Source organism: Xiphias gladius, chromosome 3 (assembly GCF_016859285.1).
Source record: "Xiphias gladius isolate SHS-SW01 ecotype Sanya breed wild chromosome 3, ASM1685928v1, whole genome shotgun sequence".
Classification (NCBI taxonomy): Eukaryota; Metazoa; Chordata; class Actinopteri; order Istiophoriformes; family Xiphiidae; genus Xiphias; species Xiphias gladius.
Genome location: NC_053402.1, coordinates 18,371,074 through 18,383,420, shown reverse-complemented (window position 1 = coordinate 18,383,420; position 12,347 = coordinate 18,371,074). Strand labels below are relative to the sequence as shown.

The window sequence follows — 12,347 nt, the reverse complement described above, 5'->3', positions numbered from 1 at the left end:
CCTTTTTTTTTTTTTTTTTTTTTTTTTTTACGTCATTCGGCTTTAACTGACAGAAAGTGAGAAGTTTAACATATTTCAGCAGTTAACGGCTGTAGTTCAGGGGTTTGATGGAGACATTTTACCGCTGATTAATTGGAAAGCGATTTAATGTTTAAATTTAAAAAAAATAAATGTCACAAGACCCAATAATTACTTTTCATAAAAACATTTTAGCACCTCAAACAAGATTGTGGAAGAAAAAATAAACGGTAGAAGGTTAGTGGCCTTTCATTTCATTCCACTAATTCTTGGATCTTGATAAAACTGGAAACAGCTGTCATTGGTACGCTTGCTCTTCACTGGGGTGTAACAGACAAATTAAAGGCGTGATGCACATGCTGTGATGGAAACCATTTTGCCATGAAAGTGTGAGTTGTTTTGCCCAGTGCTACTGACTTCATCTGAAAACCTCTTGATGGAGTCAAAGGGATAAGTTAAACAATGTCTGTGCATGCCGGTAAACTAGGAAAGTGGATGTCCCTGTTGATGTTTAATTAACCATGGCGGTAATTGTTCAATCACATAGACCAAAGGCTGCTTTGAAGACGTGATGTGGGTAGGCCATTTTGCAGCACAGACTGGTGCTGGTGTTTTGTTACATAGGAGGTCATGGAGACGGAGCCGCAGCTTGGTTAAGGATCTTCAGTGAGGGTGAGACATGCCTACACTGGTGGGTCAGTGGAATCTGTCGCTCAGAAATAACAGGTATTCAATGAGATACACGGGCTGGATGTGGACAGCGGAAAGCAGGTTTTCTCAGACTACATCAATGCGGCCTTTTCTTTTAAAAATAGCCAAGACTAGATCTCACTGTGCTCTAAACTTTGATCCAAAAACTGCCTGCTTAAGGCACTCTGTAAAATAAAGACATAATGAAAACCATATTTCTTATACTTGTTTGGGGAAAAGAAAAGCTTATCAGGCTGAGCTGTGACAATACTCATGTACAGGATTCAATCTGAAGACATTGTGAATAAATTACATGTTCCTTTGTCTCCTGAACCATCATGATGCCTCCAAATCCTCTTAAATGAATGTAATCACACATCCACTCCTATCATTTTAAACTTGTTCATATGTAAACCCATTCGCTTCCTGCCCGTCATGCACCATACCTGCTGATCTCTCAGTGCTGTTTTTGTCTAATGCGTTAATTGCACCTGTATGGTGTCCTATAACTAGCCGAAAGCTCTGTTTATGGTTATCAATCAACTTACTGCACAAGCCTTTAGCAGCCTGGGCTCTTGGTCAGGCGCCAGCATCCTATTGGCTGGGCAGCAGTGAGGTGGAACAGAGATGAGTGACAGCTAATGCGGAAGGACGAGGTGGGGGCCGTGCTGCTGCTGAGTAGTCTGACGGACCACTGACAAGTTAACAACCTCTGCCTTTATTCATCATACCAGGCTGGGTGCCCTCAAATGCAGCTGCTATGAGCTAACCGCTCATTTGTCCATGCTAAACGTTTTATTTGATGGTAATAAAAAATCTTCATAGAACATGTTTATTGAGGTAACATGCCAAGTGGTTGAAAAGTTCCTAAGTACATTTACTCAAGTACAGTGTTGAGGTACTGTACTTGAGTATATCTTTTTTTTATCCTACTTTACACTTCTACTCCAGTACAAGGGAAATAAATATCTGACAACAATAGTTACTAGTTACTTTAAGGATTATGATTTTTGAAAAAAGGAAATTCTAATGTTATAAAATACAATACATCGTCAAAGATTAAAACACTGATTTTGGTTTGTGACCCGTTACAAAAAATGAATTGTTAGCAGTTCCACTAAAATTTCCTCTCTAAACATCTCAGATGGTTTCAACTTATCTAACATTTTACAAAAAATAGAGGGAAAAAAAGTCCAAAAATTGAATACAATTTTGTGTAGAAGTTTTTCTTTTTTTTCTTTTTTCCTTTTTTCCGCACCCACCACAGAAATGTGGGAAGAAATGGGGAAATGTCAGGAGTCGAACCTTGGATGTTGCTGGTATGTGCCTTCAACATTAGGCCAGTGGGGCGTCGAGAGGGGGACATTTTTGTGCAGAACGAGTCCTTTTACTTTTCATACTTAAATGTACTTTTTCGTTCAGTTTTGAATGCGGGATTTTTACTCGTAATGGAGTATTTGTCTAATCATTTTATTGGTACTTTAACTTGAGTAAAGGATCTGAATACTTATTCCAGGAACGACCATGAGGTTGTTAGAAATGTCATGTGAAATACTGTTTCAAAGCGCTGGCACATGGTTGCCAGTGGGTCTTCCTGCCCATGTGAAAGTGGACAGTGAATGAGCAGCAAGCTGGAATGCGACCAGCGGAGGCTTCTTGGTGTCTCTCTCAGCTACAGGAGGGGCCCTGATGTGCCGCTACCTGCCCATGCACATCTGTCTGCTCTCCGTCTTCCTCTCAGTGGCACCCTCTCCTTAGATCATCTCCTCTTCCTCCACGCTTGAGTTGCACTTGGCTTGCGTGGAAAAAATGTGGACCGTCTCTCGCCTCTCTTTTCCCTGGCACTTTGATGTCTCAAGTGTGATTGCTCTTGGATTGTGGCTGCTTTCCCTTGAAGGTTTTGACATGAAAAGCAGGCTGGGCTCTCAGGTTTATCCCATGACCAGTGATCCAGGACTAAAACAATCAGCCTGCTCACTGTGGGATACTATTACCAGGGAGAGTGAGGCACCAAGCATAGGGGTTTCCTCAGCCATGAAATACACTTTTCTTCCAAGTTACAAACACATTTTAGGTGCGTTGATTGAATCATGCCAATCCACACTCCCATTAATAGATTTTAGTGTGAAGTTTGTGCAGGTTGACACTAAAATACATACGCAAGCAGCCAGAGAATACATTCCTGGTGTGTTTGCACAAAGGTGGACGACTGAAACGACTCAACATTTGTAATGAATTAAAAAGAAATGAGGGCCAGTAATTGCAGTTAAGATTGACCCAATCTGATAAGTATGATAATGTGAAATGTCATTAACAGCAGAGGCGTAAGTGACAACCCTTAAGCTTCACTTACATTTTCATTAAATATTGATCTTATCTGTGCTCATTGCTGTTCCAGCCTGCAAATTACACCAGATAGATATATTCCCATGACAGTGGAGCTGACAATAATCATCCATCTTCGCATGACATTTGGCAGAACTCTTGTTTTATGAGCTAAAGTGCCATTGTAGTGGAAGAGAGAGAGAATAATAATGTGCTGTGTTCACGATCTCCATTATGTCAGATTGTATCTTATCACACTGAGGGCAGAGTGTGACAGTTAATCCACTTCAGCCATGTCTGTCAAAGAAAAAAGAAGGTAAATAGCCCAGATCATTTCATTTAAATTTCATCTCACTGAAACAAATTCCCAAATAAAAAGGAAATGTCTATATCAGAGTATAAACCTTGTTAACAGTTTAAAAAAATAATCTAATGTTTTATGTAAATATTTGTAGAGCTGCAGGAAGCTGTTTTGAGCAAAAAAAAAAAAAAAAGCTCTTAAAACCCGCTGTGCACTGCCTACCCAGCACCAAACAGCAGACATACACAGTTAGAGACTAGCTGCTGAACATACTAGAGCATTTAGCAGCTAAAGAGCCAGATATTTCCCTTACAAGGAGGTGGAGACAAAAAAATGGAGCTAAAAAGAGAGTGAATATTGGACTTAGATTCATCGAATGGGCACAAACGTGACCCCAAATGAACGATAATGTCGCTCCATAACTTGTTGATACTGTTTAACAAGTTCACCATATCAACTTAAAAGACGACATGTGTTCACAACTTGTTTCCGCTGCACTCGGGTGGCGAAAGAAAATCTGTTATTGCAGGTTTAAAGATCCTCATCAGACATTTTTAAGACCTACTGTATGAAAATACTCTGCGTTGAATGCTAATTTGTATTCAGTATTCCCACAAAAAAAAAATCAACTGGCTTCAAGTTTCCAGATCACACTTGTATAAGTTGCACACTGGACCACGATTTGCTTCCAAACCAGTTTTGATATCACAAAATCATGATCATATGTTTGCGTCTTAAACTCAGATTTAAGGTGAGAAATTTTCCCTTGTCAGCAGATGAATGTGAAAACAACCTTCTAGTGTCTGTACATAACCTCATTCTGTACAGTGAAGGTCAAACAACCAGGTAAAGTAACAATAAGCAAAACCCATTTTTAAGTGGAGGACTTTTAAGTGTTTCCAAATTGGAGAGTCATTACGTTACCTGAGATCGAAAAACACACCTTTGAGGAGGCGTTCAGGTGACCCTTTTCCTCGAGTTTGCAGTGAATGAATGCAAGCTCAAACAAGTCAATTTCAAGCTAGAGCCATCTGAAGGGTATCCTCGATGGCTTGCTAAACCTGTAGATAATGCACATTCTGTCTCTGCGGTTGAAGATCTGCTAATGATACGATGATTGCCATTTTAGCTGTGGATCTCCACTGTTGCCTTGTCATCCAGGGAGCTAGAAATACCTGAGAGACCAATAAGACCTGACATTAGCCATTACTATTGTTGTCTTAATGCCTCCTTCAATTATCCACAAGAAGCTCTTTTGAGCAACTACTGTCAGAACCTCCCCCACCGGTTTTTCACCAATTTTGTCCCCGATTATCTGGATCAATGGGCATTAAAGGACCCACACACAGACAAACACAGAATTTGGGGTGGGGGTGGGGTAAGGGGTCTACTTTCAGACAGACCAGAAATCCCTGTAACTACCTGTGTGCCAGGGACAAACGGAGATAGCTATTCAGTCGTCAGTCCCACCACACACAGTGTTTATTTAGCCGCAGCTCAAACCAGACACTTTTAATCTATTTTCCTTTTCCCTGTAGAACTTGCAAACCCCAGAGATGATTTCTTTCAGTCTCTGTCAGTTCTTCCTTTCCCTCTCACACACATGCATGCACACACGAGAAGTGCTAAAAACTGCGTTTTATCAGCTGGTTATGTCATCTACCACTGATGGTGGGCCTCCACAACTACGCCTACATTAAAGTGATGCAGAGCCTGAATTATTTACATTATTAATTCAATGTACTATTTCAGTAATGTGTATTTTATGGTAATAATACAGACTAAATAAGGATTTCTAGAATAAGGATAAAAAATATATGCTAATGCTAACTTTTTAGCATTTTTTTTTTTTTAGTCTTAGTTTTACTGGGGAGTGTCCCTTAATGTTCTAAATGCTGTTAAAGAGATTTCCTAACAATGACAGGAATTCACATTAAGGGGTCAAACGGTGGATCTTTGTAATTCTTTTGACACATAAACACGTAAAATTAGCTAAATATCGGCTTTCAGTCTCAACACAAGCTTTAAAGAAATCCAAATCGGTCAAACCCTAATCCTGACCTCTTTATTGCCTCCACTAAGGCATTAATGTAGTGTTTGAACAGGTGCAGATGAAAGGGCCACAGGTGAGGGAGTTGCGGTCCGCGCTGCTTGCAGAGGTATGGCCGTCCTGTGACTCACCTCAGCTCTGACCAGCTGCCTCCTGCAGAGGTCCCAGGCTGATCAAAGCCACCTCAGCCCGCCAGTTCACCGGTGACAACGCTGACAGCTGAGTGTTCTCGCCGCCGCCTGAGCCGATGAGCAGTTTGCGAGGTGTGTCGATAGGTGATGTGTGTCTTCGGATTAATTGACACACCTGTGTTTAATTCACGCAGACAGTGCAGGCCATCATCTCATCAGGGATCCGTCAACACTTAGCTACAGCTGCCATGCTCAAAGAAAAAAAAAAGTGTTAATAATCTTCCTGTCTTGGATGTTACTGTGTTGATGTGTGTGCTTTGATCTGAGATGGAAAAATCCTGTAAGTGTCTTGTAACACCGACTACTGCATGCCTTTCAACAATAAGTAAACATCCCCGCTAATTATTGCAATATACAGTATATATGCTGTCTACATGGCATACCATGTGTTCCACCAGTGTATTACTAAAATCACCATTTGGTTTTGTGACAGTAATACTACACCCTTGAAATCAGTGAAGATTACATAAAAGTACTGGTCTAATATAATAAAGACAAAAGCATGACATGCAAAATGACATGACATGCATCTGCACTTTTTGCAGTTAAGCACAACAATTCGTCTGTGTATTGTCTTTACAGTTGTCAGTTTTTTGGTACTCCTGGCTTACCTGGTTTAATACTCCATTAATGGATTGCTACTGTCACGCAAAGAAGGGATTTGTGTGTGTACACCGCTACTCCTCGTTAAGTGGATTGACGTGATATTCTTTTAGAGCCAGCCTTGGTGATGTGGAAAAATAAAACATTACAACTGTAGGACAAACAATGAAGTTAAATCAACAGTGAGGGTAAACATGACGTTACTAGTAGGCATTAAAAACATTTACCAAATGAGCTTTTAGGTTTGTCGCTTTGTTGTTGCACGTTTTCCCCGTAACCTTCTGTTCAGCGTCTGCTACCTTTTCGTCCAACAGGACTGAACAACCTGTGCTTTCATTAGGTCCCTTTTGCAGAAATGCGTTCTCATTATACTTGACAGCTGTTGAACCAGTCAGATAAGTGTTGTGCAAATCTTCATGGTGTCTAAATGAACACAAAGAAGTCCGCAACTCAGTTTCCACACACTGAGATCCTGTCCATTGCAACTTTAGAAGCCAAAGATGTTGCAACTTGTCCCCGGCAGAAAAAGAGAAATGCAGAGGAAACATTCACCATCACTATAGTATAAATACATGAGATAGAAATATATGATAGGGCATATGTGGTTAGGAAAGTCATGATGAACACAGCAGACACCAATGGGGTAGTAATGATAATCTGCTGTGAGATGAATCACAGGTTGGATGTTCACCTCTGTTCTATAAACCAAACCCTGCTGTCTGTCTGGAGGTCATGTGACTGGGAAAGGAGGTGGAGATGATTGGGAGGAGAAGAGCAGAAAGCTAAGGTGAGACCACCTCCACTGCTCAAGTCCTACTTTTACTCTCCAGGCAACACCTTATACCTGCACTGAGGCACACGCAGCAGCTCTAACAACCAACTGGACTGATAGATCAAGTGATTTTATCATCACTCTTTTAATTTCTTTTTTTACTCTGGACGTTGGGATGCATTTCACCATTCAACCAGCATCCCTGTAGGAGTCAACCTGGCCCTTTTTACTGGACTGCCACTTAAGATTGGACCCTTAATAGCTTGGACATGTTTGGCTCAGGGAAACTGGTCTCTACTCTCCTGCCAGCAGTTTTCCATTCACCCGCAGCTCACTTTTTCCCAGCATTCCCAACCAGACTGGGCTCTCAACCGCAGATTCTGATCCCAGGGCCCTTCATCAGCTACGAATCCTTGAGGAGTTACCTGCAGCCGGAGCCATGCAAGGAGGTTTTGCTCCTGGCCACACAGCCGGCCGTGATGGGGCCTCTCACGGAGGGCATAGGTGAGTTCAAGCCTCAGCTGCTGTGGCCAAAACAGGACTGAGTGTAGGATACAGGACTTGTGCAGATAGAGCACAGCCAAACTGGCACCGTATTACCACAGTCTCTGAGACAGTCAGTGAGCACCATCTGATTGCAGTGTAAATGTTTACAAAAGATTGGCTAACAGCTCGTAACTAACAATCAATTATCAAGCTGTGTTAAAGTGGGCCTAATGATCGCTGCGCTAATTACCCAGTCTAGAGCCATTAGTTCCTTGTCACCCGTTGGCGATTGTGTAATTGGTGCTTGCACTGTGCTTTCCAGATGAACAGAGGCCAGTGAAGCAGCGTCGCGCACGGGCCAACTACAGCAGCTGGCAGCTGGAGGAGCTGGAGAAGGCCTTCGAGACCACCCACTACCCGGACATTTTCATGAGGGAAGCCCTGGCCCTCAGACTGGACCTCATTGAGGCCAGAGTACAGGTAAATGGCACACAGACCTCTCTCTGAAAAGTGTTTATTTCATACTCATCCATGTGTTTTTAATTTGTCCGTACAGTGTGTCGACTAGGCTCTTCGAAGCACAGACTCTTTTGCAGGGCCATCGCTACCAACTTGTGTCGACAAACATTTGAACCCACAGAGCTTTTTCTTAATTCAGTGTCCATTCAAGATCTTAAAGTTTTCAAAAGTACCCAAAATGTCACAATGAATTTCAGGAAAATGCACGATATTTTGGCACAGCAATTAACATTTCTATCATTGTAAATGTATCATAGCTTGGATGGGTTCACATTTTCTCATTTTCTCTATTTTAAACGAGATTCTCATGCCCGTATGTACACTGACACAGTTATTTGGTTTCTGTCCTTGCTCCCGCTGTCCATACTGCATGCGGAGAGATTACTTACAGTATATGTCTATACTGTAAGAGATGAGGGTCAACATCTACAGTACTTGTTCTGTCCGAAAATGCATTTCAAAGTTCAGCCGAAACGAATAGGAGGCTTCAGCAGTTAAGAGTCGGTCAAATAAAGTGTGTGTCTTTCAATGTCCCAGTCGTCTTCTTGTGAAATTTTTAGTCTGGTTACATTGGAAATCGCGTTAGAAAGAAATCTGTGCGGACAGAACGAATGATTAGAGCGACCAATAACTCTTTCAGCGTCCATAAGGGCTTGTGAGTTGACCTGAGGCGTGACCCTATCCTTCAACAAAAGTGCTAAAAAATGTAGATTCAGAATTGATCTCGTAAAATGTAATGGAAAGTTTTTACATAACCTTGAAGGTGCAATCTTAGCCAGATATCTTGTCAACATTTTGAAACTTTAACACAAAGTTTGTTTATTTACATTTCCCTATATTTATATTCATATTTATATTTAAACATTAGGTACTGTTTTCTTTGTTTCCAGGTTTGGTTTCAAAACCGTCGTGCCAAGATGAGGCGGCAGCTGAAACTCCAGGGCCAGCTTGTTGCGGGGCCTTACGTGAAAACAGACAACGAGGAAACACCTGAGACAGTGAGCAGGGGTTTAAAACAGCAGTCAGAGAGTTCTGACAGCGAGCCCTGGGAGAAACGACAGGAAGGAGAAAATTACCCATGGACCAAAGCTGCGAGTGCCGCGCTGAGCGTACGCACGCAGCCTGTGACCCAGAGGTCCGGGAAGTGGGAGAGGCCGGAGGGGCCGAGCTCAGAGGAGCTCCGCTCCTGCAGCATCGCCAAACTGAGGGCCAAAGCCAGAGAGCATGAGGCCGAGATCCACAGCACTGTAAACATATCAGGAAGCGACACACAGTCGCAAACACAGGAAGCTGATGCCATGCTCAATGATTGATTATTTTCCTTCTTCCCGGTTGTACAGATTATCATAACCAAAAATAAAAAATTTTTTTTTAAAGAACAGCATATACTATCGCTATGCCGGAACATACTTTTTGAACCTTTTTAGAATGAGGATTTACTTAGCCATCATTAATTAAATATTTCTTACGATATAAAATGTTTCTATAAAATTATGAACAAGTGGTCATCTTGTCGCTATTCTAAATTTAGCCTTCATGGTACATTCCAGCTAATATCTTCGGGACATTTTATTTAAATAGAACTTTTAAAGTTCTTTTGAAGTTTGGGTGGTGAACATGTATCAAAAAAAATGTATAACTGTAAAAAGTATTTACACTCCACATTAATTAAATTAATTAGTTAACATCACAGGCATGTGGTTTTTAAAAGTCTCTTTACATTCTGATTGGGATTTTCATCACATCTTAAATGTGTTGTTTACTCTGAATACACCTTCTGTGTCCGGGGTCTTTAAGAGAGCATAACAGTGACAAATGACAAATGTTGCCATCCTATCATTTCAGTCTACCAGGGCGCAGCTGAAAAGGTATGCACTCAAGCAATTTTGAAATGATTTCACTAACGTAAAGCTTATCCCTGACCTCTCAGGTTACCCTCACCGACAGGCAGGATGTCTGCATGCAGCCACACGTCCTCACAGGAAACAATGGAAATAGCTGAAAAATGAAATCATGAAGAGCGAGTCTCCACTCTATAGATTACATGATAAATGTCTGTTTTTTTTCTGAAACTGTGTACGGACGCACAGACACGCAGTCTGTACGCAGCCATTTGGTTTTCACTGATAGTGACACAGACTCTTCAAAGAGCTAAGAATCTAAAGAGAAGACAGCTGATTTAGGTGATGGTGATTTTCAAAGCTGAGGTCAATAAATGTGACTCAGCGTCGAACAATTGTAGTTTTGCTTTGAAACGTCATTGATCCGGTTTTGGCCAAACAACCACTTTTGCTTTGCCAGATTCAGGATATGCAGGCCGCATCAACTGCCACATCAAGACACCGCACAAAATTAATCTGAGTGATGTGAGAGTACACATTTGAACCTATTAAGAAAACATAGCTGTGTGTCTGGAAGTATTGCCTAATCGCGTGGGCGCGTCTTTAGCAACGACATACAGAATTTTACATCATACTTTACCCAGTGAAAACAAAATACAACATGATACAACGTGAAAACCTAATGATTAATCTTCTGATGTTATATAACTATAACATTTATACTGTCATTTGATAATGACAATAGTATAAGATGATACAAGTAATGGTTAATTAAACTGCTTATTTCCATAACACCAACTGTTTGTTCTTAACTATGTACATGGTCTGCAGGTGGTGCGCTGGCTTAATTCTATTTTTAACTTGTACACAAAGCGTCCCTACATGCATCCATACTATAGCAAGGGATTGATACTGGAGGTGTTTATGAGTGTGCGTCGTTCAAGGCGTTTGACCCAAGGTTTGGAGTGAGTGACGAAACAGGTTTTAAACAGTGCAGAGTGACACTGCCCTCTTCTGGGCGTCAAGGCGTCCTCAGACAGGACAGATGAGATGGTACAAGGCAACACACAGTCTGAGTTTTTAAAATGCAACAACTGCATGCATTTTTTTTTTTTTTTTTTCCTGTTATGTCATCACACAGCTCTCATTTTTTGTCTGCAATACGCGGAGACTTTTTAAAGCTGTGTTGCTCCGGTTCAATTTTCTGAGGCCTGTTGTTGTGACAGTCAATAAACAGTTCATGGCCACAGTATTTGTAACCCATTTTAGTAAATGAGGCCAGTGTGGGTCGATCACATTTCAAAGGCTAAAGTTCAACTCCCACACCAAATGCGCTCCCCATGTCAAAGGTTTAACAGTCACTGATGAGGTCTGTGTTTCAAAATGGGTCAGAGAGGCACATTTTGAAGATTTTACTTATTTTGCTTCTTGTTAGGTTGGAATGAGTTGGTGTAATTCTTCATAATTAGTTAACTAAATGAAAGATGCTGAGAAATCAAGTCACAGGTTTTCCCTAAAAATGTTGTGGGACACCATTATATGGTCTAATTAGGTCAGAATCCTTATGTGACAATAGCTGGCCTCAATTAGGCCCCAATTAGGCCCCACACAATGATGACCGAGATTTTAAAAAAAAAGCATGTCATAGATTCTGTTACGCTGGCTGAGATAGCAAAGTGTTGTGATGCTTAATTACCTCAGAAATCCTAGAGCCTCCCCCCACTGGAACCCCAAAAAGATGAAGTTCACGAATCTTTGAATTCAAAATATTATCGTAAATGTCCACATAAGCTATAAAGAAATGACAACTCATGGTTTTCTGCTCAGATGAGATTCCAACAGACCATTTCAATACAGAAATCACAGCACCACCCTTTGTCAGATTCCAACACAGTGGCTCATTAGTAAACCAGACCAATTGTCTAATAAGTCTCTATGCTCCACCAGAAGTAATGTAATATAAAATAAAACCAAACAAAAAAGAATAAAATGTACAGAGGCATTTGTTCCCTTTCGGTTTGACGTTTGACTTTAACCATGTGCACGCTACAACATTTAATTTCCCAAAAATCCAGATGGCTACTTCAGACAGGAGGATGTAATAATCAGAAGCACAAACTATAAGGAGCAATAATATATAGTTAGGTCCATAAGTATTTGGACAGTGACACAATTTTGATCATTTTTGCCTCTGTACACCGCCACAGTGGATTTGAAACGACGCCATCAAGATGTGATTGAAGTGTAGACTTTCGGCTTTATTTCAAGGGGTTTAACAAAATGATCACATTAACTGTTTAGGAAATTGCAGGCAATTTTCATAAATTGTCCCTCATTTTCAGAGGCTCAAAAGTAACTGGACATACCAACATAATTCTAAATACAAGGATTATTTGTAATAATCGGATGAACATCCTTTGCAGTCAATGACTGCCTGAAGTCTGGAACCCATGGACATCCCCAAATGCTGAGTTTCCTCCCTTGAGCTGCTTTGCCAGGCCTTTACTGCAGCTGCCCTCAGCTGCTCCTTGTTTGTGGGTCTTTCTGCCCT

General features: G+C 41.1%; 1 protein-coding gene across 5 annotated transcripts; it reads left to right on the top strand.

Moving 5' to 3' along the window:
- The first annotated feature begins 5,536 nt into the window (after positions 1 to 5,536).
- si:dkey-43p13.5 (visual system homeobox 2) lies at positions 5,537 to 9,582 on the top strand. Of its 5 annotated transcripts, none has more exons than XM_040123279.1 (5): positions 5,735 to 5,855; positions 6,908 to 6,965; positions 7,296 to 7,454; positions 7,759 to 7,916; positions 8,846 to 9,581. In XM_040123279.1, the coding sequence occupies exons 3-5, from the start codon at positions 7,430 to 7,432 to the stop codon at positions 9,266 to 9,268; spliced, it is 606 nt and encodes a 201-aa protein (XP_039979213.1). In that variant the 5' UTR covers positions 5,735 to 5,855; positions 6,908 to 6,965; positions 7,296 to 7,429; the 3' UTR covers positions 9,269 to 9,581. The 5 variants fall into 5 exon arrangements, with proteins under 5 accessions (XP_039979198.1, XP_039979210.1, XP_039979213.1 ...); XM_040123272.1 differs by having other exon boundaries at positions 7,124 to 7,454; XM_040123264.1 differs by lacking the exon at positions 5,735 to 5,855 and adding an exon at positions 5,537 to 5,647 and having other exon boundaries at positions 6,908 to 7,454.
- The last annotated feature ends 2,765 nt before the right edge of the window (positions 9,583 to 12,347 follow it).